General features: G+C 39.7%; 1 protein-coding gene across 1 annotated transcript in view; it reads left to right on the top strand.

Moving 5' to 3' along the window:
- LOC129730556 (sodium/potassium-transporting ATPase subunit beta-2-like) overlaps positions 1-17360 on the top strand; it is a 48582-nt gene extending 31222 nt beyond the window's left edge. Inside the window, exons 2-5 of the mRNA XM_055689975.1 lie at positions 15870-16127; positions 16196-16377; positions 16442-16715; positions 16838-17360. Coding sequence (XP_055545950.1) covers positions 15870-16127; positions 16196-16377; positions 16442-16715; positions 16838-16947 — 824 coding nt within the window. The 3' untranslated portion in view covers positions 16948-17360. The remainder of the gene's footprint in view (positions 1-15869; positions 16128-16195; positions 16378-16441; positions 16716-16837) is intronic.
- The last annotated feature ends 9917 nt before the right edge of the window (positions 17361-27277 follow it).

Genomic DNA, 27277 nt, shown 5'->3' with positions numbered 1-27277 from the left:
GCACCAATACAGCAGCACCAAACAGCCACCAGCAGCGAGCCAGGTGTGAGATCACTCCACACAGCGATACAACTCGCTGACACTGATGGCTTCTTCTTTTTCCTCGTTTGTGTCTCGTCCACTGCTGTAGCACAATCCAGCCAGCAGCCAAATCGGCTTACGCACCAGCTGGCAGTCACGATGCGAAACAGTTGCACAAAGGCACGACCTTGAACCCGGATTTATTTCACTTGACCAGGCAAACAATGCCAACACTTGTTCACACGTCTTTTGTTTTATACTCTATCGGACCGATCACCAAACACGTCCAGTACTGATGCGTGTTCGGCACAGAATGAAAATTTTTGTTGTATAACACTATTTATTTCCGTCTATCAGGTACTCTCCCGTATTCAGTTCAACAAAATCAGACCATTATCATCAGTGTGGTTTTCGAAAAGGAAGATCAACTACAGATTATCTCCGAGCAAATTCTTCACTGATTTTGAGAATAGAACTTGCGGACACATCATCTGTTCGAAGATTTGAATGCAGCGCACGGTTCAGCTTTGCGTTTCAACCGAGCTTATTGAACTGATTTATACAAAGCTGATGAGGATTGATAAAGAATCAAAAAAGCAGACGTCCAAGCATTCCGATTTACTGTTTAATATATCATCTAATGAGTTGCTAATAACGTGACATTGGTCGGTGAGAAAGAGGCTGGACATGTGGCATGAATGCCAAAGAAAGTTCAGCAGAAATAATTGAAAATCCAGGAAAACTCTTCAAAATGGTTCTGAATCCACGAAAGCAGTATATAACCCTCGCCTTACAAGGCTAACCGGAGTTCTGGAAGCCAGTTAAAATTGATCTTGAATCTTACAGCTAACTGACAAAGTGACAGAATACATCACCATAGAATTACATACATGAATGAAACAATTTTGATTCTTTTCAAGGAGCCAAAATTTTTACATCCCAATAATATCACTTGTGGTCACAAAAACCTACTTCTATTGAAAGGATCTATTTTTCTTTAGATCACACTGAAGAGTATTTTGGTTTCTTAGCTCCAACTTTTTTTTCTCGAACATATCAAAAAATTTCAATCATTTCCAGGTAATTGGACGGAGCAAGCATTTTCCACCACCTACGATGATATATTACGATCCTGGTATACGGCGTACCAGTATAAGTTCTCTCATTTTGAAAATAAATGATGACAAATCACTGCGCTTATTGATTTGAAAAAAAAAATCACTGCCCTTGAAAACGACGAAACCATCGTAAACAAATTAACGCAGCCAACCCGACGCACAAAAAGTAATTTGCAGTGAAATGGCGTCTTTCCACTGTGCCTATACTTAATGGCGCGATCTATAAATGACCGAATCATGAGTTTTAGGCATATTTATGGCTTGATAACCAGCCCTATGACATCGCTTAATGTTTCAAGGGCTAACATCTCAACATATGTGTAAATGAGATAGCATATCACCGCCAATTTTCAAACCCAAATGAGTTTGAGCCAAGTTTATTGTCATTCACTGTTACTCGGTGTAGGGATGTCAATGGCTTGCTAATTACTTATGAGTCTTCACGACCTATACTTGCATTGGGGGGGAAAAGCGATGTTAAAGTTGCTCTTCTTTCGCTCCGGGCTGGCCGTGAACAGGGAAATTTATAGTACAAGGTGCCTGCCAGAAGTTGCGTCGTTCATCAAGAAATACCATAAGGGCGAAGACACGGTTTTCTGGCCAGATTTGGCGTCGGCCCACTACTTGAAGCGATTGTTGGAGGAGATGGAGCTGCTGAATACCGATGTGGTACCCATCGAGAATTTCTGGGCATACTTGAAGCGCTAGATCTATTCCAACAATTTTGTCGCAAAAAGAGAGGAGGAATTATTTAAAAAAACGATAAAAGAGCCTAAAAACGTGCCTACACGCATGTTTTCGTCCGACATGGCGAATGTTCCGGTTAACTGCCGGAAGACCGCTCGCAAGATCCAACTCAATTATCTGTCTTAGTTTTTTTTCATCACCATCTCAAAAAAGTCCATTTTTTACCGTAAACGTTAGGACCTTTTATTCATTGGCTAGAAGTAAGTACATACTTAATCTGTCATCGAACCAAACAATCAACAATACACAATCAAAACATTTGTAATGTTTCAATGTAAAATAAACATAATTTTTAGACTGTTTTAAGATTATTTTATTTGATGTGTCAGATTTACAAAAGAACACAAACATAAAATTTTATTATTTTACCCAAACTGGGTAACTTTAACTCCTTTTTATTAATTTCTATGCAAGCCAGAAAAAGAAAAATTTTTACTCAGATTTTGACGTATGGCAATCTTACTCGAAAATATATAAACGTTAAATTCAGCTTTCAACAAAAATGAGAGATACCTTACACAGTTTAGAGTAACCAAAATTGAGCGTGTGGTAATTGCTCGTCGGGTGCGTCGCTTCAACGTTATGTTTACGAGAAAATACAGTTAAGTCTCTGAAAAAAATTGTTGGGTGCTAGGGGCACCAAAATTCACAGGAGAATGGTTGAAATGCTGTAATCTTTCTTTTTGCCTTTCTCCTAGAAAGGTATAGCAATCACTTGCAAAACCGAAAGTATAAAAGTGCTCCAAAGGGCCGAATGACATATATCACTCGACTCAGCTCGACGAGCTGAGCATTTTCTGTATGTATGTGTGTGTGTGTGTGTGTGTGTGTGTGTATATGTGTGTGTGTATGTGCAGATTTTAATCCTCACTCACTTTTCTCAGAGATGGCTGGACTGATTTTCATGAAATTAATTGCAAATGAAAGGTCTCGTTGTCCCATAAGACTCCTATTAAATTTCATTGTAGTCGGATTTTTAGTTTAGAGGTTATGTATCAAAATGTTAAAATCATGAACCTCGTTATCTCAAAAACTACACAACCGATTTGAACAAAATTGGTTTCAAATGAACTAGCTACCTAAAAAACCCTTAACTTTTGAATTTCATAAAGATTGAACTTGTGGTTCAAAAGTTATGACAAGAAACGTGTTCTGAAGACTACTTAATCTCACTCATGTTTCTCAGAGATGGCTGGACCGATTTTCATAAAATCAGTGTCAAATGGAAGGTCTAGTTGCGCCATAAGACCCTATGGATTTGTTTTGCAATCAGACAATTACTTTGCCTGCTATGTTTAAAAATGTGAAATCCAGCTATGAAAAGGAACATATTCCGAAGACTACTTGAACTCACTCACTTTTCTCAGAGATGGCTGACCCGATTTCCACAAAATTAGTGTCAACTAATAAATCTAGCTGCCTCGTAACACCCTATTGAGTTTTACTGTAATCGGACTGTAACTTCGTCTGTAAAGTACCAAGATGTGAAAATCACGAAACTTCTTTATCTCAGGAACTACACAACCGATTTGATCAATCAGATGAGCGGGCTAGTTAAGGGTTAACTGATGAATTATGATTGAACACGTGGTTTCAAAGTTTGGCTGCCCTATACGTTCCCATTTCATTTGATTATAATTGAACTTAAGCCACCATTATGTATTAAATTGTCAATAAAACAACGAAAGTCTATTATCTCAAAGATTACATGACTTATTTGAACATAACTAGTGTCACACGAACGAGTCATCTCTCAAACTTACAAATAACAAACTTCATAACAATTTGATATGTGGCTCAAAAGATATGGAAAGAAAAGAAATTCAAAGGCTATTCAAAACTATGCCTGCTTTGACTGATATATGTGGACTCCACATTATTTAAATGTGGTATCGTACTATTTGAACGTTCCAAATTAATTGATTCCTTGCGATGTGTTTAAAGTCTGCAAATGCACGACGAATCGGCCATAGGATATGATCAAAGTCAAATAACAAATCGTTTGAAATGATTGGTTTTATCGAAATGACAACTAACTCGACTTTTGGCTTCTGTATATCGCCCAAATTCTGTATATATTCATATTGGGTGGTATTCGGTCATTTTCAGCAAATTTTCTGGCATCAATCTGACACCGGAAATACTCATATTGGGAGGTTTTTAGTTATTTTGGTTGTTTTCCAGAAACTAACAGTGGTCGTATTTAAATTCAAAATGGTGTCGAGGGTCAATATTTGGTTTCTTTGCATCATCTCGATTACGTAAATATCCATATTGAGTATTATTCGGTCATTTTCGTTGCCATTTAGCAATTCAAAATGGTGCCTGAGGTCAATTGTTAGCTCATTGCATCATTCTGGTTCCAGAGACACTCATATTGGATGGTATTTGGTTATTTTAGGCTGTTTTTCACAAACCGGAAGTCCCCGTCTTGGATTTCAAAATGGTATTTAAGATAATTTCTGGCCTCTGAGCGTCATTCTGGTTGAAAAAACACCCATATTTGGTGTTATTCGATCATTCTCGGCTGTTTCCCAGGAACCGGAAGTCGCCAACCTAGAATCCAAAATGGGGTCTGTAGTCGATTTCAGCTGCTGTGTATCATTCTAGATCCGGAGATACTCATGTTAGACGGAAATCGACCATTTTTGGCTGTTTTCCAGACACCAGAAGTTGCCATTACACAATTCATAATGGTGTCTGGGGTTAGCTTCTTGCATTATTGTCGCCATCTTAGAATTCAAAATGGTATCTGTGGTCGATTTGGACTACTGTGTATCATTTTAGATCCGGATATTATTATATTGGGTGGAAATCGGCCATTTTTGGCTGTTTTCCCAGAAACCGGATGCTGCCATCTTACAATCCAAAATGCTGCCTGAGGTCGATTATGGAACATATTTCTTACCTCTAAAAGCATTCTCATACCAAATTTGGTTGTATTTTCTTGATTGGTTCATGACCTGTGCGAAATTTGTGTTTCATTTGTATGGGACCCCTCCCTTTCAGAAAAGGGAGGGGCGTCCAACTATTATAGACATATTTGTTACCTCTCAAAACATCCACATGCCAAATTCGGTTTTACCTGCTTGGTTTGTTCTTGAGTTGTGCAGCAATTTATGTTTCATTTGTATGGGACCCCTCCCTTCCAGAAGAGGCTGGGGTCTCAAACTATCATAGGATCCTTCACCGGCACCAAAAACCCCTACACACAAATTTTCACGTCGATCGGTTCGGTAGTTTTTGAGCCAATATGGATCAGACAGACAGACAGACAGACCGGACTGCATTTTTATATGCATAGATAACAACATCAATTTTTTTAGAACCTAAAGAGTGAATATACATTTATTGGATCGAAGCGTTCATGTAAATCTATTTTTACAAATAATAAGTTTGAATGAGAAAGGCTGGGTCTGACCGCTAGGTGGATTTAGGTTTTAATATTTTAGGTTTTTTAGTTTGAGCTTTGATCCAATAAGGCAAAAAGTGGAACTTAATTCCATAGCGCTTTTCACTTTCATCCTAGCCTAAAAAGTCTTCGGAACAATTGTTTGTATGAATGACCCGCATAATCACAAATTGTCAAAAAGTATGAAAAGTTTACTGTACTAAAAATAAAAAAAATAAGTTTTTTATGTTAAGAGATAGAAGAATAGTTAATCCAGCAAAGTTGTAGAAGATTAAAAAATATGAAACTTTGTTGAACAAATGAAACCCCTATCTTTTTTGGTACAAAGTTATGAAATATATAACATGGAACTTACTTCAAAGTAAGTTTTTTGTACTTAACTTTTGTTAGTTGCATTTTACACGAAAGTATTGTTCGGAGGAATTGTTAGGACACACAAAATATATCTCCAGGACTTTTGCTTACAAATTTATATCATATTTTAGCTTATTTTTTCGATAATTTCATGAACGTATAGGTTAAAAATGGGCAAGTGGAATCATGATGTCAATACTTTTCCTTGAATTTAAGCTGAAGTACTTTGAACTCTTTTAGGTTCTATTTGTCCCAATCCACCCATATTAGAGTACGGCGAGCATATGTTACAGTAGGTTTTCATATATCAAAAATACTAACTTTTTTGTGTTAAGAGATAGAGGAATGGTTAATTCGGCAAAGTTTTAGAACGTGCAAAAATATGAAACTTTGCTGAACAAATAAAATTCCTATTTTCATTGGGTACAGAGTTACAGCTCTCACCGTACTCTAATATGGGTGGATTGGGACAAATGAAACCTAAAGGATTTTATAGTACTTCAGTTTAACTTCAAGGAAAAGTATTGACATCATGATTCCACTCGCCCCTTTTTAACCTACGTTAACGTTCTTGAATTTATCGAAAAAATAAGCTAAAATATGATATAACTTTGTAAGGAAAAGTCCTGGAGATATATACCTTTGGCAAAAATGTGTGTCTTGTGTGTCCTAACAATTCCTCCGAACAATGCTTTAGTGTAAAATGCAACTAACAAAAGTTAAGTACAAAAAACTAACTTTTATGTAAGTTCCATGTAATATACTTCATAACTTTGTACCGAAAGAAGATAGGATATTTTTTTATTCAACAAAGTTATATTTTTTAACCTTCTACAACTTTGCTGAATTAACTATTCTTCTATCTCTTAACATATAAAAGTTAAATTTATTATTTTTAGTATAGTAAACTTTTCATACTTTGTGACAGTTTGCGATTATGCGGGTCATTCATACAAACAATTGTTCCGAATACTTTATTAAGCTAGGATGAAGGTGAAAGGCGCTACGGAATTAAGTTCCACTTTTTGCCTTATTGGACCACTGTGCAGTGTAATAATTGGCAGGATGAGTAGTTAGTAGAACAGTAAGAATGGATGAAAGCATACATACCAGCACCGATCAATGACAAGCATGTCATTTACTCTCATTTGCGGTATTGCTAATAAAGCAATTTGGTATTTGGTTTTGGTATTGCTGATACACAATGGGTTAAAAACATCATTTTGTGATATTGGTAATCTTTTTTCAATTACGACTAATTTGTGAAAAGGGTGTATGAGAAAATGGTATTAATGATTATCTGTGGCGTAGCCAGGAGGAGAGCGGTTAAGGTTCAGTCCCCTCTCCAGAGCCTGCTATATAACTTTTTTTTCAATGTCAGGGTTTTGCATCATTTTTTATTAGGTCCCTTTAAATTTCGCTTAGCAGCAGGGTTCTAAAGCTTCGTGTTTTCAACGAAAATCATCATGCAAAATTTCAGCACTTTCGGACATCGAGTTGTGGAGCCTCAAAGCGGTCGAAGTTTCACATTGTTGAACGATGAAAATATGCACCAAAATTGTCAAAATCAAATTGTCCCGAAAAAATTCTTTTTTTTTTGTTTAGATAGCTCTATATCTCGACGTGTCATGCATTTCAAAGATATTTGGCATAAAAAACGATATTGAAAATTTCATGCTTTTTCATCGGCCGAAAAAGTGAAACTTTGACAACTTTGGAGCACGATTTCCGAAGGTCTGAATACAAAGACTATGTAAATTTTCTAGACCTTTGTAAGAGACTTGTAATACATAGTTCCGGTACGCGGAAAAACGACCTCCCGGAATCAAGACTATTGCTAGATTGATTTTATTGAACAAATTTCACTTAAAGCAAACTTTCTGAAACACTGGGTTTCAATTTTCCCCGTCATTCTCTAGTTGTGGCTTTGTTTCTGTAACCTATAATAACCAAAGAAGGAAATTAGCACTCCTCTTTTTTGTCACCTTCTTATTTCGCTGCCATGTGGCCGTCATCGATTCTTCAGAAAAACAAAGCTTCTAGTATCTTTAACTTTATTTCGGCGAAGGAATATCGAAAAAAACTACGCATCTGAAGGTTGCTTCGAATTTCTGTCTGTGGAAATATTACTTTGTGACTAAATCTGGTTCTGGAATTTTTATGGGGATTTTTTCTAGAAGGCAAAACCAAGCAAGCTAAACAAAATTTGGAAAGTCGATTTCAATTGGTACTATTTATGTCATGCAATAAACAACAATTCTCGACTATTTTGTGATGATGATGATGGTCCCACCTCATACCCCTACATCGGTTTGAGCTGGACGATTTATCTATATGAGATATTTTTAAAAACATGCAATGTAACCAGTTGGCAAACAAATAACGGACTGGTTATTAATTTCAGACATAGTAACCCTTCAAATGAATACCAAAAATTAAAAAAAAAAATTTGACGGATTTCCAATCCAAGGCTCATCCAGAACGTTTCCAACCCGAAAATTATCTGGACTTGATTAGGAATTGAACCTAATGTTTAAGAGCGTGCACTAATCAGCATTGGTTCTAGATAACGATCTAGAACTACGAGAGAGATCCAATGATACTATAGTTCTCGATAACGAGCTCTACAGATCACAGGCAAACTCAAGCCATTTCAGTTTTCGCTCCAAACCCTATTTTAAATTGTGAAAACAGATGAATTGTTAAAAAGAAAATAAAATAATTTAGAAAATATTACAAGCCAAAAAGCAATTTGTCAACCCGATATGCTTTTTGTTTCCATTTCAGGGGTTTAAACCTGATGTACTCATATCAAGATTGTCTATGTCAGTCTCCGCGCGCGTGACTCAAACATGTGTAGCCGACTCTTTTTTTTTTTTACTCTACTATTTAATATTATATAACTATATTCAAACAAAAAATCCATCATCATCAATGAACATAATAACTTAATGTACCAAATAAATTTAAAAAAAAAATATTTCAATTTTACAATCTTCTTTATAAATTTACAAAAAATCTATGCTGTCTACAAAACAGACTTTATGTGTGAAATACAAAGCCGTTTAAACTCTGCCATTGTTGCTGCACGTTTTACTTGCCTGGGCATCGAATTGAAAAAGTTTATTCCTTTGTACAACAGAGAGTTCTGTGATCTTCCAAAAAGAAAATTTGGTGTTCTGGCATCTTCCGCGTTTCTAGTGTTGTACCTATGCAAATCTCTTCCTCTATCAATCCGGTCACACAAATATCGAGGCAACATATTATTAAAAATTTTATATAGAAACACCATTGTCAAAAAATATACTCTTTGCTTCACAGAAAGCCATCGCAATGCGTCCAGCATAAAACTCGAGGAAGTGTATCTATTACATTTTAATATTAATCGCATAATTCTATTTTGTAAACGTTGCAATCTCAATATTTGCGTATTGTTTGCCAGGAATAAAATGGATGAGCAGAAATCTATATGTGGTGAAATAATTGACTTGTACAACTGAATTTTACTTCTTATAGTCAATTCATCCTTTAACCGACACAAGACACCGTATTTTCTGGCCATTTTTTTGATGACATTATCAATGTGAGACTTTAAAGTTAATCTGTCATCAATAATTACTCCAAGATACTTTATTTCATTCACGCGATCAATCGTCTCACCATCAATTTCAATATTTACGTCTAGTCTGGAGTTGGCTGAAGAAATTATCAAGTACTTTGTCTTACAAATGTTTAACTTTAGTTGCTTAAATTTTAACCAATTCGCTAGATAATGTAAATCTTGGTTTAGAAGTGCTACAACAGCAAGCGAATGCTTCGCTGCAATGAACAGAACAGTGTCATCAGCGAATAAATTAATATCACAGAACCGTAAAACTCGCTTCATGTCATTAATGTAAATAATGAATAAAATGGGCCCTAGAACACTTCCTTGCGGTACACCAAGTGTATTAGCAATGGAATCCGAATCAAAATCGTTAAAACGAGTCTTCTGAGTTCTAGCACACAAATAGCTTTCAAACCATTTGTATGCTGTCCCTACGATACCAAAGCGCTCCAATGTTTGTAACAATAAGGGCCTAGAAATTGTTTCAAAAGCGAGTTTAAGATCCAAAAACACCGCAAAAATAGTTTCTTTAGCCTCGATTTTTTCTTTCCATTTTGCTAACACCAGATTCAAAGCAGACTCACAAGAGTGACCCTCTCGATAACCTGATTGCTCTGGGATTAGCAAGTTATTACTATTTAAATAATTCATCAGCTGGCCTTTTACAACAAGTTCTTATATTTTCTCTAATGTGTGCAACATGTTAATGGGACGGAACTCTTCGGCTTTATTCGTCCCAGTAATCTTGGGGATAGGAACCACAAGAGATTCCTTCCGAACTTCAGGCACATGCCCCGTTTGTAATGATTCATAAACAAGGTCCAGCAGGTCGTGTCCAATAACATAAAAGCAATCTTGTATTACTTTTCCCTTTACATTGTCGATACCAGCTGATCTTTCCAAAGAAAAACAAATATCTTTCAACTCAGCAAAAGTAATAGGATGAAAACCATCAAAGCTACAGTTATTATTGATCGGCTGTATTATCTCGTCCGGTTCATTGACCAAATCAATGCTTTGATTGATCGATTGAACACTATCAACGAAATAATTGTTGAATTTCTCTGCTATTACTCGCGCTGATTGTTCTCTCAAACCGTCAAATGTTATGGATTGCGGAAAACGATCTTTATTTTTCATTAATGTTTTTAATATTTTCCATAACTCTTTGCTGTTATTTTGATGTTGATCGAACTTCCTCTGTATATATTCACAACGGGCATTTTTCAAGGCGCGTGAATATAAATTACGCGCGACAGTGTACCTATTCCAATCATTGTTATCGTTACTTCGGCAAAATTGTTTGTACTTTTTATCTCTTTTACGTTTTAAACGTAAAAGATCCAAAGAGTACCAGCTGTTCGATTTATCCGATTCAATGTATTTTTCAAAAACTAGACTACTGGTACACTCTTTCAGCGTATTGGTGAGAACAGCTGCTTTATTATTCAAATCACCAGTTATTGGGAGAAAATCCAAGCTTCTCAAAACAAGCTGAGACAATGCTTGCTTTGAATATCTATTCCAGCACTTAATTTTTACCTTTTCATCACGGTTTCGATCATTCTTTATCAAAATACAAATTGTCTCATGGTCTGAAATTTTACAATCGGCCTCTGTAACAGAATGAACGTTGTCAAAATTGGCAAACACGTGATCAATTAATGTACGCGAATGTCTGGAAATTCTCGTAAATTCTGAAACCGTTTGTTTTAAATTGTAAAAGTTAGCTAACTGCTTCAATTGATTCGAATTTGGATCATTTAACCAATCAATATTGAAATCACCAGCAATGACATTTAATTTGTTTAAATCAACGAAGTTATCCCACCAGTTATCTAATATTTCTAAAAAACGCTGGTTACTTGAACTAGGGGAGTGATATAAAAGTCCGAAGTTTCCAATCGTCATGCCTCCTTCAACTGAAATTCCAAGGAACCAATTGTTTTCAACAGATTCGTTTGATAGAATGTTGAATGTTACTGATTCCTTGGCGTAAATAGCAACCCCACCAGTATGTCTGGAATGCGAAAGGCAAAAAGCAACTTTGTATCCCGGAAAACTATACTGATCAAATGCATCAGCATCTACTATATGAGTTTCGGTTATAAATACTAACATTGGACGTTTTGTTTCCACAAGATGCCGCAAAGCAACATAATTTGTAGATAAACCAGCAATATTCAGATATAATATTTCTAACTTCCTCTCACATTGCGATTCTTTTAGCTGCTATTTACTAAAAAACATGTTGCTTTTTCTTTTTTCGAACAGTCTCCGATAAACCGGACACTGTGAACTAGAAGCTGGATGTTTACCGTCCAAATTCATTTTCAATTCTTTATTTGACTTTAAACAATTCACGCAGTTAAATTCAGTTGAAGAGCAATCAGATGTCTTGTGTTGCCCGCTACATTTGGAACATGTTTCGGGATTAACACACTCCGTGCTTTTATGGCCAAATTCTCCACATTTAAAACAACGCAAAACATTAATGGCCTCTTGTACAGGACACTTATCCCACCCAATGCTTACTTTTCCAGCACTCATCAAGGCGTTATAAGTATCCTTGTCAACTTCAACAATTACATTATATTTATTATATTTGAAGCGAGTATTTTCGTACTCCGCAATAACTTTTACTTCATTGACGTTGATGTCATTTTGACTTTTCAACAGGTCAATGAAGTCTTCAGAGGAATACCGATCACTCATTCCCACAATTTTCAACTTTGGTTTCGGAATTGTGGGAATAACAGCACTATACTTTTCACCTAGATTGTTCTCTATATCTTTTTTCACAACCTCAACATTATCCCCTGTTGCACACTCAGCAATAATCGAGCCATTCTTTCCGTTCCTAAAATTGCTAATTTTGTGTATTTTTGGATCCAATTTTTCTTTCAAAAATAATCTAGTGTTTTCACTAGATTGAGAAGACTCGACTGGTTTGATCACAATGACCGGCCGAGCCTTACGGTTCTCTTTTCTTTGATTTTTTTTTAAAAACGGCCCCAGTTGACCCCGCTAAAACGTTCGCGTAGGTTTGTTTATTGCAACAAAAAACCTCGTCATCGCGTCTCGAATCGTCCACAATCAGTTCATCGCGTGCAAAAAACATTTTCTTACTGGGATTTGAGTCCGATTCAGAGTGAACCGTTCTCTCATTACGTGCTCTCTTTCTGTTCATTGAGGCTGTATTATTTCCCCGATCTTTAATTTCAAGATATTTTTTGAAATCATTCAGCTTACTGGCAACACTGGTTTCAATGCATACCATACTCTCACGCAGAGAATCACTGACCGATTTCAAAATCATCTCGATACCACTTGAAATTGCCGTATTTATCTTTGATTCAATTTTGCTTTGGTTATCGGTAAGCGACTGAGACATAGATGACAAAACACCCAAAATCTTGGTCAGCTCACCACTCAAAGCATCAATGTTTCCGCCGTCATCTTGGGCTGATAGACATGATACACATTTAAACACAGTATTATCATTATCATTTACGACTTTCGCTGCTATTTTTGTCAGTGGTGTGCAAACTCTATGGAATTGAGACTTGCATTTACCAACGCAAATAACAGGATCATCGCTAATGCGAATGGTATTGCCACATTTCGCACAATCCATAATCCCGATACAAACAAGCAGACGCCGCTGCAGACAAATACGCTGGTATCGTCCAGCAGCAACGGCAGAGGCTATAGGCAGCGAACAATGAAAAAAACAACAATGAAATTTCAATCAGCAGCCGTAGCGTCTATGTGATATAGACGCGGTGGTCGGCGCTGGCACAAATTAAATCAATAAAAAACAGAATAAATCAAAAGCATGCAAAGACACTTCTACTTATTCGTTAAGATATCCAATTTGGCCGTCGGATCACTAGCACTAGATCACCTATAGCACTTTATTTCACACAAAAAAAAGCTTTTTGAATTAGACACTAGTGGTACACAAGCTACCATGTTCACCGTGTCACGTATAATAAGGTCGTATGTCTAAACGTAAACAAAACGATGAGAGTGATATCCCTTGTACTTCACAAGCACAAATCATCTCTCACTCGTTTTGTTTACGTTTAGACATACGACCTTATCACAAAGTACTCCAGAATTCTAAAACCATATCGTGAACGACGCTAAGGTTTATTCAAACAGCACGTACGTTGCACATAGGGTTACCATTTGGTCGGGGTTAAAAATCAGGACAACTTTTTCCGGTACAAATTTGATATGAGGTGTTTTCTTTTTTTGAGGTATCATTAAATAAAACACGTAATTTGAGATTTACACTTCAAAATATGCCACTCATTTATTTATTTAAAGTATTTCTCGGACGATACAATTTTGCAACTTTCATTCATTAGGCGTTAGTAGATACCTAAAAAATGCAGCAATGTGAACTGTTCAAAATTGGGTCCTAAAGTTTTACACGGTTTTTTTTATTTTCGTTTATCGTTGTACTACGATTTTTAAATGAAGAATAACAAACTGCTCGAAATTTTTTAAATGTCAATTCTCCCATATACCGTACTTGTGCGAAATGTTATTTAACACATTTCGAGCAGTTTTTTATTCTTCATTTTAAATTTGAACAGTAAACATTTTTTTTTTAAATCACGTTTTGCTCAGAAAACGCGGTTTTTCAAATGATATATAAAAAGTGATATCCAGCTTTTTACGCGCCATAATGGCGGAGGCTAAAATGAAAAGTTCGTATTAAATCATCCACCCTTTTGACAACTCTGCTCATGTCAATTTGAAGTCTTTACTTATTCAATCAAAAGAGAAATAGATCTGGTAAGATTTGTGTTGCCAATTCCTAAGAAATCCCCAAAACTGACGTAAGCAAAGACGTTCGCAAATTACGAACACGCATCATAGCGAACGCCATTATGGTGCCAAAAGAGCAGGATAGCTTTAGGACCCAAAAGTCAGATAGTTGAGGGTCGCAAGAACTAGACAAGTTCTCTCGACAAAATTCAACCAAAGAAAAAAAAATCGTTCAAAATGAGTCCGTTCCGTTCCGGAGTCAAAGTTAAAGTACTGAACAATCTTCAACATTTCTGAACATCCGGCATCATCCAGAAAAATCAGGACAAATGCTAAAATATCAAAAATAAATCAGGACGCTCCAAACGGATCTCAAAATCAGGGCATGTCCTGCTAAATCAGGACGGATGGTATCCCTAGTTGCACAGCAAGTGGTATCGTTGAAGAAAGAAATCATTTACGTTATTCTCTCCTATTCTCTCTCTTCAATATTCTCCCGCACTCGCGTCTCTACTGCAACGCAATCCGTATTGAGAGTGAGTGAGCGCACCATACCACTGCTTTTCTAATCCTGTTTTGCTACATGATAGATAATATATTATCTTTTTAATATTCTAAAAATTCACATATTTATCAAACCAATAAAAAAACAAAATAAAAATTTTTACTGTGTTTATTTCTTTTGGAAGCACAAAATTGTTATCTACAACTTTGCCGGAGATACTATATCGATCAAACCGCTTAGATGCTTGAAATATTTTTATCATTAATAGACACTTGGAGCAGGAAACAGTCTTGATCTCGACGTTTGATTTATATCAGAACAAAAGCCGGGACATCAAATTTTGGGATTATCTCCTGCGCCGTGTGTCTAATAATGATAAAACATATTTCAACCATTCAAACGATTTGTTTGACCGGTTGATGGTTGATGTAGATAATGATTTTGTCTTCCTGAAAAAATATAATATGAAAATTTTTCTTGAAGAACATTCCTCATAGAAAATTCTAGATATAGAAGTGTCACACGCTGTATTTTAAGGCAAAAATTTAAATGTGCCCTATTACAGGGTTCTTCGGGGCATCGATTTTAATGTTTATTGGCTTGAGCAAACGTTTCTCTTTTTTTTTAAATATTAATCCAACATTCATGGTTGGGTTGAACGAAAACCCAATATATTCGTACCAAAGCTACCACATGCTTTCATATTTTCACCTCGAGTTATTAAACAGACTCAACCTTACGCATCGGACGTCAAAATAGTCGGATTAAACAAGTTTGTTTTCTATTCTTTTATTTCGTCGGCTACCTACGAGACGAAAAAATATACTGCGGTACTGGTTGATCTCCGAAAAACTAAATTTACTCAATTTATTTTTTATTGGACCTCAAACTGTATTCAAAAAAAGTTAGAATTATTGTCTGTTACGGTAAACTAGTGCTTAGTCAGCAACATTCAACGAACTCTAGGCGTGCTTTAGATTAATTGATCAATAACCATCATAGCACTCACGTTCCTAATAATTATTGTAATAAATATGATATTGAAAAAATGCTGATTTCTACGATCATCATTATCGCACCCTTTGCTGCAGCCAGCAGCAATAATAATTCAATCTACTGTCAAATGCAAATTACCGTCTCCACCGCCGTCGCTATTACTGGTTGGCGGTACGGCACCGCGCGCAACAAAAATGCGTTACGCTACATTATTATTCTGCCCGACAACCTGTTAGAGTTCCAATCAAGCAAATGTAGTTTTCCTAACAAATATATGCACTACTAACTTATATAATTTATCTTTCGCCCACCACCGTTCCATTGCAGGCAAACTGTTTCTGTTTTACGCGATTTTCTACATACTGCTGGCGATGCTGGTGGCAATCTGCATGCAAGGACTACTCTCGACGCTGAACCAGCAATATCCCAAATGGCAGCTGGACGCGTCTATAATCGGTACGAGTCCCGGCGTGAACTATCGACCATTGCCAGCTACACCGGAAGAGGAAGCAATTGTGCAGTACGTTGCCGCCAACCGAACCGACGTTAAGCTGTGGGTGGATCGACTGAACGAATTCCTGGCGCGTAAGGCATCCGAAAAAATAACCAAATTAAGCGGTTCTTTGATATTGAAATTATTCGTCAATTTTTAGCTTACAACGATCCAACATTGCTTCCTGGTGGGGGCAAAAATCAAGTGATCTGCGATTTCAACACTCCGCCAACAGGTGGAAATGTGTGCGCCGTCGACGTCAGCAAACTTGGACCATGTTCAACCAGCGAAGGTTATAGTTACAACAAATCTGCACCATGCATATTCATCAAATTAAATAGGGTATTACAGTTCAACCGCGAAGATCGCTAATAAATCAAATAATGAGCGCAAATTTCGAATACAGATCTATGGCTGGACCCCAGATTACTACGACGATGCCAACGATCTACCTCAGGCTATGCCCACCGAGCTGGTAGACTACATCAAATCTATTCCGGAAGGGCCGGAGCGCAAGCAAGTTTGGGTGTCCTGCAAAGGTTTGAATGCCGCCGATGTGGAAGCATTGGGACCGGTTGACTACTATCCGACCCGTGGGCTGGCTTCGTACTACTATCCGTACACCAACAAGGCTGGTTATCTAAGTCCCCTGGTTGCGGTCCATTTTGCGCGTCCCACAGGTACTTAAGAGATCTGTCTTTGCCATCTTGCATTATTTACTGGAGCCACAGAGATCTGCGCCGAAGCAATCAATCTCCAACTTTATAATTAAAAGCTAATTTTTCTTTCCTCTCCCTCGTAGTAAAACGCAGCATCAATGTCGAGTGCCGTGTGTGGGCCAAGAATGTGTTTTTCCAGGGAGGCCAGCGGGATCGGCGAGGATCGGTGCAGTTCGGACTGCAAATCAACTAGACTAAATTAGAATAGTTACGTTTACGTTCTACCCGCGGATTAATTATACGACGCGATGCAACTTGAAAGTACGAACTGGATTCAACGCGATCATTTAGAGCACCTTCGGCCCATATCGGATGTACATATTGCTGTCTTCCGTAACAGTTATTGTTATTATTTGTTTCTTCTTTAACTACACAGTATAATTAATCGCCACGTTTATGATGGCGTTCGTTTAAATTTGTTTTGGTAACTTATTGTGCATCATCTTGTAATTATCATCCCCAAAAACGAGATGCGCAAAGAGAGACGCAACCGAAAACGGAAGATGAATTGTACATTGGGGGAGCGATCCAATGAACTTGTTTACTTAACTGAAATGTGATTAGAGATTTATTAGAATGGAATAAATAAAGATGGTTTGAAATTTACTTCGGAAATTCTATTGATGACATTTCTGGAAATCGTATGTAAAACGAATTCAAGTTGGATGGAAATCCGTTGAGCCTAGCAGAAGCCTGCCTAGACTAACTCGTTAATGAAACCTGCTCTATTACGAAAATATCACATACTTATATATTCATATCAAATCTTCATTACTGGCAGGACCTCATTACTGGCAGGAACAATTCCAGAGAATCTCCAAGAAAAAACCAATTTGTGATTCCGCTAATTTTTTAATTGGATAAAGATCCATTAATTTGCAGTGAAACGCAAAACAAAATATTCACAAAAAAGTGTGCATTAATTGAAATATGCTTTTTTTTGGCTTTGGCTCCCGATACCGATCCTCCTCGATTGGCAGATCAGCAATCTCGCTCTCACGGTAGTGATAAGGGCTCACCACCACCTATCAGCAGCGCGCTCGGTAGAGGCTAATGTTGATGATGATGATGTTTGGTGTGCGATTCTGCTGCTGTGACCGTCTTCAGTTCCCGTGTGCCGCTTGCTTTCGAATAAAGTAGCCTGTCTCTCGTATGTCGCTTATTTTCGGATATACATGTAGTGGACTGTATAGTTGACTCCAACCAGGGATGAAGTATTGGGGTGACCCTTGTTGTTCACCAACATACATAGCGTATTTCTAAGTTAAAAGTAGCAACGTAGTAGAACAACAACAAAATGCATGCTTTTGTGTTATGGTTGAAGCTGTCTAGAACAAACAACTCTTATTCAACCTCTTCAAGAACAAGCAGATATTATATTAAATATTCAAAATGTATAGCGACATGGTGTAACGGTATGTCAAAAGCAGAATATTGGATAAAAATATTGCGGAAGAGTTTGTTTATGAACAGTCACTAAAAATAAACTTTCGAATCGTTAGATATATCATTAGGAGCACTTAAATTGTAAATCTGGCAATGCCACATACCTACTCTCAATATTCGTCCTTCTAAAAAGCGCCTCACAAGTTAGACACTACAAATTGAGACATTTCTATTCCAGGTGAGCAAGAATATATAAATAAACAAGGAAAAATGCTTACTGTCGAATAGCGATATTTCGTCTCCAATCCTCCGAAGCAAAAAAACTACCTCGCCTCGCGCCTACCTTTTGACCAAACCGTTACACCACGTTCTACACATCATGATGTGTACTGTCAAAAACATCACATCAAGAAGACTGAGAACTTTGTTTGAAATCGAGCGACAGTTCTGGCAGCGTAGTCTCTTGAATAAAGGTGGAACTGACGCATGCCAGTGTGTGTGCTTGCGATGTAAATGTAATCGGAACGCACAGGCAGGATCATCGCATACGCACACAATGTCTTCATAGCGACGTAATTACCACCACGTTCCTAACAAAATACAACCTTTAACAGATGGAGTATGGGATAAACCCAGAGATGCCAGTCTGTTTGATATGATGTTTTTAGTACTGTCGTAAATACTTCAGAACAGAACTTTTTCTCATTGATATGATTGTAGAGGAAATGCTCCGCCAACCCTGGATGTCCGTACACCGAGGGGATGCAGCTCCAAACATCATCTGTTCTCAATGTTAGGAGCAGTTAATTAATTTTGTGGTGTCAGCTTGGGACTCTGAACAGAACTGACACGATGGTCCACCAGTGAGACCACCGTGTAAGCTCCATCAAGCCACCACCGAAAAAAATATGTTACAAATAACGTAAAAGCTAACACGACTCGGATCAATCCACATGGACCTAGGTAACAAAAGACGGACTACGATTGGAAACTCAGGACATGAAACTGCAAATCACTCTGCTTTCCGGGATACGGCAGGATTATTTACGATGAGTTATAGCCACGCAACTTCGAAGTCGTAGCGTTAAAAGAACATTGGTAAACATGAAAACAGATATGGAGAGCCTACTAGAGCTGTGGCACCACCAGCCAGCTGAGAACCGGTAAGATGCGTCTATGCGTGATAGAGTGTCAGCCGATCAATGCAGGGATGTACGATTTGAGGCTAGAGGGCCGCTACTTCAACAACAGCATCATCAATGCGCGCTGCCCACATGAGAGAAAACGACGAGAAGAAAGCCAGCTATGGAGCTGGAGTAGATCTATAATAGCTGCCCGCGACGGAACGTGAAAACCGCCATTGAAGGCATGGACGCACAGGACGGAACGTAATGTGCAAACCGATTGTCCGCACTCCGCGTTCAATGGCAATAGCCAGCGTCGCGTGAACTTCGCAGCTTCCCGTAGTATGGTAGTGGGAAGTACCTTCTTCCAACCCAAAGATATCCACCCGACCAACAAAATTAGAATGAAATCGATTTCTTAGAATCAGTTGAAACGGTGACGTCATCAATGTTCGCACCAACCATTGCGAATGTGAATTCGAGACACTACCTAGTAGCTGTAAATTTTTCGAGGGTAAATAATATCTGCCGTAGTCGAACGCAAGTATTCAGCAATTGTGGAACGCCGGGATTGCAATGGAATACGCGCAGTAGCTAGAGACAGTGCTACCAACGAAAGAACAACTTGACGAAGCTACTTTTGAAAATGACTGGCGGAGCATTTGATCCACCATAGGCAGTACTGCTGTAGCGCCACTAGGTACAAAATCTTCCAGATATCAGAAACAACTTGTTTAACGGCAAATATAAACAGTTAGACAAAAAGAAAAATGCAGCACGGGTGAGAATAGTGCAACCCCGTAAGAGAACGAACGTGGAACGATGCCAACGAACACAGCCAAAACTCACTTCACCGAAGGTAGAAGCACCAACAAGAAGACTTAGATCGCGTGATGGAAGTTCTACGAAAAGCTGAATAGCTCTCGCAAAACCTTCTTACGGACGGGTGTAAGGTGATCGAAAGGTAGATTTAACTCCTCGATGAGTATTCGAATAGAATTGTCGTAAAGAGTGAGGTCGGTAAGCAAACTGCAGAATTCCAGCCCCTGATCTTCTGGAGGCAGAGGGGTAGGTTGGCCGGTCGAAAAACAACATAGTTACTGGAGTGGACCGACTTCTCAGTGAGCTCTTGAAATACGGTGAAGAAACACTTGCTAGAACGGTGTACTGGATCATTGCCATCCACAAAATGGGCGACAAGCTGGAATGCTGCAGTTATCGGGCAATCGCTCTGCTGAAAGCCGCCTACAAGGTACTCTCCCAAATACTGCGAATCAGTACATGGGGCCACCACGAGTCGGCAGGTTATGTAGAAATGACGTAAACACAACTGGACTTCGAATAAACTAATGCGATTGGCCAAAGCGACGATGCATCGAGTAATGCTCGCGGTTTGAGTATCCAGGGCATAGGTACCCCCTCGAAACTCAAAGGTGTTCACAACAAATTAATGGTCACTTTGCTTATTGTTTGTTGAACTTTTTGGCTTCGCCGATGACACCGGACATCGGATTGAGGGCTGTGGCAAACGGATTAAACTGACCATTAAAGCCTCGAAGACAAAGTAACTTCCCACCTTGAATGCAAGATGGTAGAGATGAAATCTGCCGACAACAAATCGGTGCATGATAAGAAGAAATCGCGCCTAATTAGGACTCTGAAGGATACTTCGATCGAATTGAATTCGCCGCTGTACCAAGTTGATCATCTACAGGATACTAATTACACAAAATAATGTCGTATGACAACCTGCCAAAGATGGTTCTTGAAACCAATCGTTAAGAGACAAACCGATAAAGTGCGCGCTGGGCAAGGTGGTTCAACCAGGTGGAAGACTACTTGCGTACCCAACGCAGACTGCTTTCTCATTTTCATCAATCTTTAGCCTTTTTTCTCCCTGGGACTACCGTTACGCATTGCTTCAGGAAAGGCTGATTGTGCTTAGCGCACCCCCTTATTTCGTAACCTCTTAGCTAACTACCTGGTGACGGTTAGTTAGCTTTCACTGACATTTCGATAGTTGACCAGTCGATTGGTGCTTTGTAAACCTAGGACGATCTGGAAAACAGCCCACGTGTTCTAACATATGCAAGTGGAAGCTAACTTCCTTCGGTGAAATTTGACCATTCTAGCTGCCACCTGACTATCGAAGAAACACTTCCTGTCACGTTGGCCGAAGCACTCTACGTCCTCTTTGACGATGGTGCAGATATTTATTATGTCAGCCAGGACACATTGCCTCGTATGATTAGGTTAGGAACGCGCATGCGAACCTGGTGGTGTTAGTGCATGATCCCCCAGCACTAATCGACGCCTCCTGTTCCGATTTACGATAGTTCACTATGATGACCTTCGTCTTATTGCGCGCTAACTCCAGTTTCCTGGAATTCATCCGGTCCTCTATCACGCTTCTAGATTGCGCGACCTTCAACTCAACCTCGTTGATTGACTTCAAAAGTCATTTTGTCTGCAAAGTTCTCAATTTCCAGGATGGAACCTTGCAGATTGCGACGCAATTCTGACCCTCAAGTGTGTTGTAAACTAGCACATGATTCATTAAGGTATTTTCTTGAAACTTGTACAATGGTACCGGCACTCTGAAACTCCGAAGTGCACAGGCTATAGAGTCCCTTCTCCTTCTATGCTGAAGTAAAAGTGCGCACTGAGCCGTCTTGGTGACGCAGGAAATAGTATCCACCGCAACCCTACCTTTACAGAAGCCGAATTGGTTACTTGACAGACCGGTTTCATTCTCGGAGACTCTCGCAAGTCTGTTAAGGATTACCCTATCAAGCATTTTTCCCGCATCTTGTGTCTAGCAGACAGGTGGTTTCCCTGCCTTTGGCAGTAATACCAGTCTCTGTCGCTTTTACTTGTCCGGGAAGAGGCAGTCATCTTAGCATTCAAGCATGACCACCCTGACCCCAACTCGGGGGCTATCTTCATGGTTGTCTTAATGGCCATGTTCGGTACTTCGGCTGGTCTCGGTGCCTTGCTCACCTTCAGGGGGTTCGTGATCCCAATGAGTTCATAATCTGCTTCCTCCACCTCTGCGCGACTGCTATCTCTCACTGTTTGTGGCGGCTCAACAACCAGGGATTTGACTATCGTTGCGTGAGAAAAGTCCCTATATGATCCGCTCCAACATTGCTTGTGATTGCTCTGCCGGTACTGACGCACCTCTGGTCTTGGCCATAACAGGCCTCACCCCATGAGTTCGTGTTGGAATGGAAAGCTGCGCGGCACTCCGATCTTTGCACATTTTCATTTTGCGTCTCGCACTGCAGAGGTCAGCTATCACTTCGATCCACCAGTATGCCAGTGCCCTTCCATTTCTAGGTATACATCTGCTTAAGAGTGCGATGCCTTCCAGCCTCGGGTGGTAAGAGTATTGGCCCTACCCGTCGTTTGCTGCCTCGTATGCAGACTGCGGAGCTGGCGAACTACAGCCATGGACCGAGTGGAGTGGAGACGACTCTTACGTACAGCAGAACCTTGGGATTGTTTGGTATGGTAAGTGAAAACAAAAATTCACCGAGCGTAAAATGAACAGAGTGAATGAGAGCTTCGTCTTGGTGAAAGAACATTCATGAATGATATGACGAACGCGTTGTTTTGAAATTTCAACTAGCTCAAACCGGTCCGTTTTGCGATCATTTAGCACGATTTCACGATTTTTCTGGATATTCTCCGGCGTGATAGCCTCCTTTGGCCTTCCTGGGTGCATCAGTTTTGGAGGTACTGTCACGACGAAATTGACCTAGGGCGACCTTTTTTTTTTTGCTCGTCACCTTCCAGAACGTTACCTCAAAATGTTTCAAGAAAAGAGGGCCTCACAAACAAATTTGCCCCGGCCCCCCCAGCTTCTAAATCCGGCCCTGATTACGATTCCAGAAGTACCCATATTGTGTGGTATTTGGTCATTTTCCGCTGTTCTTCAGAAACCGGAAGTTGCCATCTTGGATTTCAAAATGGCATTAGGGGACTATTTCTGGCCTCTGAGCGTCATTCTGGTTAAAGAAACACTCATATTGGGTGGTATTTGGTAATTTTTGGCTGTTTTCCTTACACTGGAAGTCGCAATCTTACAACTCAAAATGTTGTTTGAGGTCGATTTGGATTTCAAAATGGCATTAGGAGAAAATTTCTGGCCTCTGAGCGTCATTCTGGTTCAAGAAACACTTATATTGGGTGGTGTTTGGTCATTTGTCGCTGTTTTTCACAAACCAGAATACGCCATCTTGGATTTCCATATGGCATTTGAAAACAATAACTGGCCTCTTAGCGTCATTCTGGTTAAAAAAACACTCATATTGGGTGGTATTTGGTCATTTTCGGCTGTTTTCCAGACACCGGAAGTCGCCATTTTACAATTCAAAATGTTGTTTGAGGTCGATTTGTGGCTTCAGTGCATCATAACAGTTTCAGAAATACCCATGTTGGGTGGTATTTGGTCATTTTCCGCTGTTTTTCAGAAACCGAAAGTCACCATCTTGGATTTCAAAATGCCATTTGGAAACAATTTCTGGCCTCTGAGCGTCATTGTGGTTAAAGGAACACTCATATTGGGTGGTATTTGGTCATTTTCGGCTGTTTTCCAGACACCGGAAGTCGCCATCTTGGATTTACAAATGGCATTTGAAAACAATAACTGGCCTCTGAGCGTCATTCTGGTTAAAGAAACACTCATATTGGGTGGTATTTGGTCATTTTTGGCTGTTTTTCAGAAACCGGAAGTCGCCATCTTGGTTTTCAAAATGATATTTGGAGAAATGCCAGGAGAAGGAAGGGTGTCGAAACATTATGGACATGTTTTTTACCCCTAAAAACTTTCACCTGCCAAATTTGGTTGTATTTGCTTGTTTGGTTCTCGAACTGTGCGAAATTTGTGTTTCATTTGTATGGGACCCCTCCCTTATAGAAGAGGGAGGAGTGTCAAACCATTATGGATATATTTGTTATCCCCAAAAACATCCACCTGCCAAATTTGGTTCCATTTGCTTGGTTAGTTATCGAGATATGCAGAAATTAGTGTTTCATTTGTAAAGGACCCCTCCCTTCCAGAAAAGGGAAGGGTGTCGAACCAACATGGACATATTTGTTACTCCTAGAAACATCCACATATCGAATTTGGTTCCATTTGCTTGGTTAGTTTTCGATATGTGCAGAAATTTGTGTTTCATTTGTATGGGACCCCTCCCTTCCAGAAGATGGAGGGGTCTCGAACTATCTTAGTCACCTTTCCAGGCCCCTAAAACCCCTATATACAAAATTTCACGCCGATCGGTTCGGTTGTTTAAAAACCAATATGAATCAGACAGACAGACAGACAGACAGACAGACAGACAGACAGACAGACAGACAGACAGACAGACAGACAGACAGACAGACAGACAGACAGACAGACAGACAGACAGACAGACAGACAGACAGACAGACAGACAGACAGACAGACAGACAGACAGACAGACAGACAGACAGACAGACAGACAGACAGACAGACAGACAGACAGACAGACAGACAGACAGACAGACAGACAGACAGACAGACAGACAGACAGACAGACAGACAGACAGACAGACAGACAGACAGACAGACAGACAGACAGACAGACAGACAGACAGACAGACAGACAGACAGACAGACAGACAGACAGACAGACAGACAGACAGACAGACAGACAGACAGACAGACAGACAGACAGACAGACAGACAGACAGACAGACAGACAGACAGACAGACAGACAGACAGACAGACAGACAGACAGACAGACAGACAGACAGACAGACAGACAGACAGACAGACAGACAGACAGACAGACAGACAGACAGACAGACAGACAGACAGACAGACAGACAGACAGACAGACAGACAGACAGACAGACAGACAGACAGACAGACAGACAGACAGACAGACAGACAGACAGACAGACAGACAGACAGACAGACAGACAGACAGACAGACAGACAGACAGACAGACAGACAGACAGACAGACAGACAGACAGACAGACAGACAGACAGACAGACAGACAGACAGACAGACAGACAGACAGACAGACAGACAGACAGACAGACAGACAGACAGACAGACAGACAGACAGACAGACAGACAGACAGACAGACAGACAGACAGACAGACAGACAGACAGACAGACAGACAGACAGACAGACAGACAGACAGACAGACAGACAGACAGACAGACAGACAGACAGACAGACAGACAGACAGACAGACAGACAGACAGACAGACAGACAGACAGACAGACAGACAGACAGACAGACAGACAGACAGACAGACAGACAGACAGACAGACAGACAGACAGACAGACAGACAGACAGACAGACAGACAGACAGACAGACAGACAGACAGACAGACAGACAGACAGACAGACAGACAGACAGACAGACAGACAGACAGACAGACAGACAGACAGACAGACAGACAGACAGACAGACAGACAGACAGACAGACAGACAGACAGACAGACAGACAGACAGACAGACAGACAGACAGACAGACAGACAGACAGACAGACAGACAGACAGACAGACAGACAGACAGACAGACAGACAGACAGACAGACAGACAGACAGACAGACAGACAGACAGACAGACAGACAGACAGACAGACAGACAGACAGACAGACAGACAGACAGACAGACAGACAGACAGACAGACAGACAGACAGACAGACAGACAGACAGACAGACAGACAGACAGACAGACAGACAGACAGACAGACAGACAGACAGACAGACAGACAGACAGACAGACAGACAGACAGACAGACAGACAGACAGACAGACAGACAGACAGACAGACAGACAGACAGACAGACAGACAGACAGACAGACAGACAGACAGACAGACAGACAGACAGACAGACAGACAGACAGACAGACAGACAGACAGACAGACAGACAGACAGACAGACAGACAGACAGACAGACAGACAGACAGACAGACAGACAGACAGACAGACAGACAGACAGACAGACAGACAGACAGACAGACAGACAGACAGACAGACAGACAGACAGACAGACAGACAGACAGACAGACAGACAGACAGACAGACAGACAGACAGACAGACAGACAGACAGACAGACAGACAGACAGACAGACAGACAGACAGACAGACAGACAGACAGACAGACAGACAGACAGACAGACAGACAGACAGACAGACAGACAGACAGACAGACAGACAGACAGACAGACAGACAGACAGACAGACAGACAGACAGACAGACAGACAGACAGACAGACAGACAGACAGACAGACAGACAGAGCTGCATTTTTATATGTTTAGATTTAAAAATCGAAGGACAATGATATAAAATTTAAAAAAATCACGTTTTGCTCAGAAAATTACACTCTTTTAGCTGATATATAGGAATAAGAAATCCGGGAATAGCTTAACAACCCAATTCGAAGGTAAATTTTCCCCTACGTTCCATTGGCTGCAGCACAAAAATTCGTAAGTCCCAGACAGTCGATTTTTTTCAAGAAAAAAAATCGCCTTGTTTCTGGAAAATAAATCCCATATATATAATCACTAGATTACAAATCAATCGATTTTTAAATTTCGCTATCTTCGTGAAAGCATTTCACCGTTCAAAATGGTCGTGAAAAAATTTCACTCGAAACGTCGCTTTTTCCGTTATCACTTCACCCATATGACACTCATAATAACCCAGATTTCACGGCAGATGTCACTTTGCGACGTTTCTCTCACTTACGTGAGTTCCGTAGTAGGACTTTATTCACTTCACTCTGATTTTACCGTGAAGTGACTTCCGTAATAAGTACCAGTATGTTTTTCCGATGAGCTATCGATAATCTGTGCATCATAAAATTGTGAAGTACCTAATTCGATCATCGACATCTCAGCGATTGGAGACACTCAATTTTTGTTCAGTGGTGTCCTCATCAGCTTGTTGACAGCAAAATAATTTTTTTATATTCTGAATATTCTTTGGCATTTCTGACAACAACAAAA

Source organism: Wyeomyia smithii, chromosome 3 (genome assembly GCF_029784165.1).
Source record: "Wyeomyia smithii strain HCP4-BCI-WySm-NY-G18 chromosome 3, ASM2978416v1, whole genome shotgun sequence".
NCBI classification, from domain to species: domain Eukaryota; kingdom Metazoa; phylum Arthropoda; class Insecta; order Diptera; family Culicidae; genus Wyeomyia; species Wyeomyia smithii.
The sequence above is the reverse complement of the archived record's forward strand: the minus strand, read 5'-3'. Positions and strand labels throughout refer to the sequence as shown.